This window comes from Gavia stellata, chromosome 2 (genome assembly GCF_030936135.1).
Source record: "Gavia stellata isolate bGavSte3 chromosome 2, bGavSte3.hap2, whole genome shotgun sequence".
Lineage (NCBI taxonomy): Eukaryota > Metazoa > Chordata > Aves > Gaviiformes > Gaviidae > Gavia > Gavia stellata.
The window spans coordinates 18432647-18439704 of NC_082595.1; the positions used below are offsets into that span (position 1 = coordinate 18432647).

The 7058-nt window shown below is 35.6% G+C and overlaps 1 protein-coding gene across 1 annotated transcript in view; it reads left to right on the forward strand.

The window, feature by feature from the left end:
• Positions 1-7058, forward strand: part of KIF6 (kinesin family member 6) — a 173044-nt gene that overhangs the window by 114339 nt on the left and 51647 nt on the right. Inside the window, 2 exon segments of the mRNA XM_059835476.1 lie at positions 1295-1397; positions 6932-6987. Coding sequence (XP_059691459.1) covers positions 1295-1397; positions 6932-6987 — 159 coding nt within the window.

Below are 7058 nucleotides of genomic sequence, written 5' to 3' on the forward strand. Positions count from 1 at the left end.
ATGTTTTGTTAATGTATCATCCCCACTTACACGAAAATTGGAAAGCAGGTAGCCTGGAAAATAATTGGCATACATGCATACATGTGTTATTGGTAATGCTGGTCCATTAGCACAAAACGTACAGAAAACTCTTGCGCAACAGAACTCCCAGGAAAATTTATAGCTCTTGTGAACAATGGATTTGGGGTTCTCAATAGCTGTGAAGCAGGAAGGAAGGCTTGTGTCTATGACAGAAGAAAGACTTTAGCAGAAAAACAAAAACCTAAGGAGAATGAAATTCCAATTTAAGGAATATCATTTTGAGATTTAAGTTGCAACCATGAGGTTGAATTAGAGGTGGACCTATTTTGCATTTTTCACACAGTTTGAGTGTGAGATTCCTCCCCCTTTTGTATAGACATTATATTTGTATAGACATATTATATTTGTATAGACATTCATTACTGTAATTTATTTCAGTGTAAGTCTCATCTTTTCTCCTTGCTTATTTATTGACATATATGTACTCATGATAACACAGATGCTGGTGTAATCTTTCATTCTCCTTAAACCTTTGAATTTTTTTGTTAATGACAATACAGATGCATGATTTCCTGCTTGGATCTATAGATCATCTAGCAATGAGAACTGATAAAAAATACAGACTGTAATACTTTCCCGTAGTGATTTTTAAAAAGATTTGAAGGCCAAATAGGTCTTGACCTTCTGGCGCACAAAAGGAAACAAGCACCATGTTCAAAATGTAAAAAGCAGGAACCAACCATTTTTGTAGGTATGATACCTGCTTCACTTAAAAGGGGATGAAAAACATTCACTAAGGGGGATGAAGCTTATACATAATTAAAAGAAGCCTGAATTTTTTTCTTCAAAGAATACTGAAAATATTCAAGGTATGTTTAGGGGCCAGTATGAAGCAGGGATTAAATAAATACAGAAGCAAATTGCAGTTTGCTGTTGTGAAAGTACCTCTGGCTCACACTTAAGAATATTTCACATATTTTAAATTTTCAAAGTTTGGTTTTACTTACAAACATTTTAAGTTGTCTTGAGAAATGATACAGCCCAAACATTCAGACCTTAGAGATGTAAAGTGAAACAAAATTGATTTGTCAGATAAGAGAAATCTTTTGTCAAAAATGCTTTCCCATTGGTGGAACACTGAACTTAGTCTTCTGGGTGTTTTAAGACCCCTGGACTGATTTGTTATATTTGTCTAAAGAGGAGTTAAATAAATGCAAAATGTCTCTTTTTGTGGCTCTGAAGTAGTTCTCTTTTTTTTTTTTTCTTGGGGCAGGAGGAAAGATGTCACTTGGATGTCAGGAAGCTTTTGAAGTTTTCAAGCGGGACCATGCTGACAGTATAACCATTGAGGACAACAAACAGCTTCTAAAACAGAGGTGAGTGTCACAGCATGATACAGCTGGAATCAGACATCTGAGAGTTCATTATGAGTCTAGGTAGGAATACGTAATTTTACACCAGACATCTCAGGCTTCTATTGAGAACTTGGTACAGAAACTTCGCCATTTCTTACTGGGGATATTTCATATTCAGAAGGCACTGAGTGGTGACAGAATAAAAGTCTGGCTAGAATATGAAAGTGGCATGAGGAATCTTAGTGCATCTTTCCTCTGGTTTTATTCATCTTATCTTCATAGCTATGTTGAAGCAATGTGGTAAATGGCATTCATGACCATGAATTATCTAGAGGAAGTAAGATCCATGTGACTGAATCAATTATTGCAATTTCCATTGTCAAAAATGCTTTACTGGCTTCAGCACTGAGGTGGACAGTAAGCTAGGAGATGTTTAACATATGTTTTTGTCTGTTGTTCCTAACTTGTTTGCCAAGTGGTTTTAGCTTCTCTCTACCAGTTTTGCACTCAAAACAGAAATAATATTTTCCTCCTCCACGTTTATTGTTAATGCTGGCAAAACACTTCAAAACCTTCAAGTGAAGCTGGTAAAAATGGCAAAATATTGAAAACATGAATTTTCATAAAGCAGATGTTAAACATCTCAGAAATTAAACCACCAACACTTGTCCATGTTGATTGGATACCAGTGCTGTTTCAGTGTCAGTTTTTCAAGTGCTAACCCTCCTTTTACTGCAAGAGAAATACAAGGTTTTGAGATTGGAGATGCCAAAAGCAGATCTCTCAATCTACCCTCGTAACTAACATTTCCCCTAACATTTTTTTTTCTTTTTAAAGTTTTTTTGTCCTGGGGTTTTCTCCTTCTCCAGGTTTCTCCTGCTTTCTTCTGCTTTCTTAATAACGCACTTTCACAACTTAATAGGCATGAAAGACATTGTTTTCAGGGTCACTGAGTCTTATGCTCATTCACTTCAGTGAAATTGAGGCAAGACATTATCTCCACATCTCTGTGACTTATTCAAGATCTTGCTATTTATCACTTTTCTGAACTGGTTAACTTTCTACTTGGGTCTATTACTTAGCCACAGGGACACAAATTGCCAAAGTATTAGATGTTAATGCCTTTCTTCTGATCAATATATCAAATGATGCCACATCACTGCATCATCACTGCATAAATGATTACACTGCAATCATTTCTAGCATTGCTGTCTATAGAGCAGAACACTTCATGGTCACAGCATGATAATGGGAGCAATACAGTTCTGAGCCATGCCCTGAATTTCCTCTAGTTAATCACAATTCTTCCATATTTTGTCTGTTTGATATTACCGTGAAGCAAACCGGTATTTCCTTCTGGTTTCAGAACATGTAATAGAGATAGGCAGAACCCACAAAGTTTGACACCAGATTTGCTTTCCCTAAAGAACAAAGAGATTCAGATTAATGCCTTGGGTAACCCCTCTCTAATATGCATCAGCTGATTGCTGAAATCAGTGCTAATGTGAATGTTGATACCCTGGAGCAAGACAGTTTTTCCCTGCCATTTGCAGTCATTTTTAGCAAAGATGCCTATAGTTCCAAGTTTACAGAGTTCATTAAAATGGATTTATATCAAGTCCAGTCTGTAATTTGGAATGCAGCCTCTGAACTACCAGTTACACAAAAGCTCTGTCACCCAGCCAGTGTTCAAATTGCACAGAAAGTGTGTGGATACCACATGTTTAAAGGTTACCGTAACTTCCCTTTATATGTAGGCCTCTCATGTTAATAATTTTGTTTATAGTTGCATAACCACTTCTGTCATACCACAAACAGTTTCTGGTTCACATATTACTTATTTTTAGCTGTCTTATTTTTTCCTTTGGGTATTTTCGGTAGATTTTCTTGGCTTGCTAATGATATCATTCCTATATTAATTAAATGGTGAACTGTCAGTGAGCCTAGTTGGAAGTTTGACTGTGAAGTTCCCAACTGTTGCTTGGGCTGTGAAATCATTCGTATAGGTGTGAATATACATCAAATGTAATCAGTTGATTAAATCAAATACTGAAAAGCATTTGTCTTGTTTAAAAAAAACCATATATAAAAGAAATACTGTTTTTAAGATAAAACTTTTCACCTTCTACTTCAGAGCTCTTTACAGGGGCAGTAGCTCAGGACCATCTCTGGATTTAGAAAGTGGGGAAACTTTTATAGTTGAGGATAATTTCCCTCTGGAGCTCATTTACTGACTTACTGTTCAAGTTAAAGACAATAGATTCAAGCTATCCTATTAGGACAGTTGGCTATGGGAAGTGTCTTTGTAAGACAGAAAAGGTGATCTACAGCTTTTCTGCAGCTAATACAAAGCAATTCTTTTTCATTTTTTTTCTGTACATTAGTAACTGATGCCCTGCTTAAAAAAATCTGTGTTTATGCCCAGACAGAATCAGATTTCTGCAATTTGGACTTCCTATACTTGACTTCCAGAGAACTTAATAATATCCTGTTTCTCAATGCAACCATGTTCTCTTAGCATTGTTTCTCTGAGAAGGAGAAAAATGCATCTCATTTTCTGGTGAAATATACTACCAAGAAATTTTCCCAGCTGAGACACTCCAATGTAATATTGCATACTGCCCGACACTTTTAAATCCCATCCTAAGTCAATATTTCCAGTAGTAAAATTCTACTGAGCTTACAGATGTGATGTAAATCTAGTTCCCATTTTGTTGTTCTCCATTAATTTTTTCCACTTTCTTATTTCCTTGCTTTCTGTGTTTCAGCTGGTTAGCATCTAACTAACTGGTTGAGTTTCATGGAAAGGATGAGTTGCACCTAGGTCATTTGTTGTTCTAATTTCTAATAATTAAAAATGAGTGAATGTTCATTTAATTCACTACATGTCTCCATTCTCTCATTAGACAACCTCTGGGTTTGTCTTGGTTTACATTATGAGTTAAAGAGTTGTTTTTCAAAATGTTTATTTTTTATTTACTGGCATTTGTGTTCAAAGAGTGAAATCTGTGCAGAAACGCTTGTTCCACTAAAATCAGTGGCTAAATTCACTTTGGGGTTTCATCATCAAATATTTATCTTGTAGCTAATAGAAGCCATGATTTGGCAGCTTCAGCCTTTCCATGGAGTGGTCTCCATGTAGGTTGCACGTGAACTCTTTTCAGCTAACAATATAATTGTTCACTCATCACTATTCAAAGCAATATCACCTTTATGCTAGACAATATCACCTTTTTATTAAAGGAGTATCAGAAATAGCCTTTTCCCTTTCAATACTAGAGTCAACTCCAATGTCTTAATCTGGTTTATTTTGTTTGACTATGATTCATAGTCACAGACGGAATTGGTTGGACTGTCATAAATTAATGCCAAATTTCAGTTTATGTTATTGTGCCCGTTTATAAACTGTGGTGCTTGAGAAACAGATGCATGGCCCATTCAACTATTGGCAGTAACCTATGAATAAGGGCTGGATAGATAGGTGGCTTCAACTTGTCCAGCTAAATTTCTCTATGAACATGAATCAGAGTCAGTAGTTAACAAGAGATTTGCCTCAAGAAGTACTAAGTAATTGATGAACTTAGTATTTGGCTCATGGGAGCTGAGGGAAAGTAAGAGGTACTTTGGGGAGTCTCCCTTTGATCTTTACAAAATCTTCAAGGCCTGCTTGGGTGCTCTAAGCCAACACCAGTGGAAAAAGCTTAAACATCTCACAGATGCTTCAAAGGCTTCTGCCTTCATTATGTAAGAAACAGTAAGTGCTGAGGAAACCTCCAGCTTCAGCCTTTTAGCCGTGTTGAATTCAGCCTTGAAAGCAAATGTTCATGAGCAGATATGCATGCAGGCACCTGAAATTCTAACTTGTTCCAGTTTTACAGGGAAATGGACTAATTGAGAAGGGGCAATTTTCCATACCCCACCTCCCCAGGGGAAAGGTGTATTTCTTGACTGTGTTTTGCCATTATTTGAGTTAGATAGAAATACAGTTTATGGATTTCCTCAGTTACTTTGGCTAGACCAAGACTCTTCCAGGTCAGCTGAAGGCTTGCTTAACAATTTAGTATTACAGTTCTGCCTCCACATTCAGCAAGGTTCAACTTGTACACATCCAAACAACAATTCAGAATTTCATGTCAAGCCTAATGTCCTACAACAAATGTCACAATATAACAAATCATCCTTCTACATTTTAAACTATTACTATTTAGACTATTACATTGGATATTTCCTGGAACAAGCCTCAGCTCTCTCAGAGACTCTTCAGACTTTGCCATTGTACATTAAATTGACTGTCATTCTTTTTACAGCAGGCTATACTTAGCATTTGAAAGCCTGATACGTATGCCATTTGTCCTAAACAGTTTTATATAGTACTGAGTTAAATAAGTGTAAGAGAATAATTATGACAGCAACTGCTGTAAAAGATCAGAAAACTGACAGAAAAAAGCACAAAAGGAGAAGGCATCAAGTTCTAGCAGACTGTAGGGAATGTAGAGGACATAAGTGAATTTGTAAGGCTCCGTAGGCAGCTGGTTTTTAAGGATATACTCAGATACGGCACATGTCCTAAGGAGCAAGACATACGGTGAGCAGGGTGCTTAACAACGCTGAAGTAAGCATCACTGTAACACCACGTTGCAAGCGAAAAAAGAAACTTCCGATTATTAGAATATTTTACATACCAGGTGAAGATTTGATTATTTGAATATAATGAAGAAGTGGTCAGTGAATTAATTTAGAAACATATCTGCTGGGAATTTCACATTTTAAAAAAATTTATTTCCATTTTTTATATGAGGTCAAGCTATTTGCATACTACAAAATGTGAGTTTCCAAAGCCTGATTCGTTGATTTGTTTCCATCCTTCTCAGCATGCTTCTTGCTTGCTATTTTCATATCTTCACGTGGCTAGCTTTGGCTTGTATCAGTATTTGAGCAGTAGCTGAATATCATCTGAACATCTGCATTCATGTAAGGACTATCTGTAGAAGAACAGAATAATTTAGTTTTATCACACTTTCTTATATTTCTGTTTGAGAAGTTTCTTAGTGACTGGGATGTACATTTTCACACAGCACAAACATTGATCATGAGCAATATGCAAATTACAGGCTGAAATGTGAAAATTCCTGGGGAGCAGAAGTTCTAATACCTTCAAAAATTTTGTTTTGACTTTGCTTGGATTTTTTTTCTTTTACTTTTATATAGCTGTATGTTAAAACATTGCAAGCAATGTAGCATATTAAAATTAATATTGTAGTGTAATATGAACATTTAAGAGAACTCAGTCATTAGAATTGAAATGACATAATTTTTAAAACTTAGAAAGTAAAATAAATTTGTTTTGTCTGTCTAGTAAACCTATTTGTTGCACATTTTCTTTCAAAAATGGTTTCTTTTAGACCATACAATCTTTTTTGATGGAAAATTGTTTCCAACTAGTTCTACTTACAAATCAAAAAGTAGTCCAGAGTAATTCTGTATTTTATTGTGAACAATTGGTTTAACTAGTTGTTCTTTAAAATAATTCTGTATCATTGTGCTTGCATTGATAGGTTTGCCGAAGCTAAATACCTTGGAGAAAAATTAAATGAAGTGAGAAATAAAATAAGTGAGTACATTTTATCCTCATTTTACCTTTTAGCTGATGAAATCACAGCATTCAGAGAATATGAGAATAAA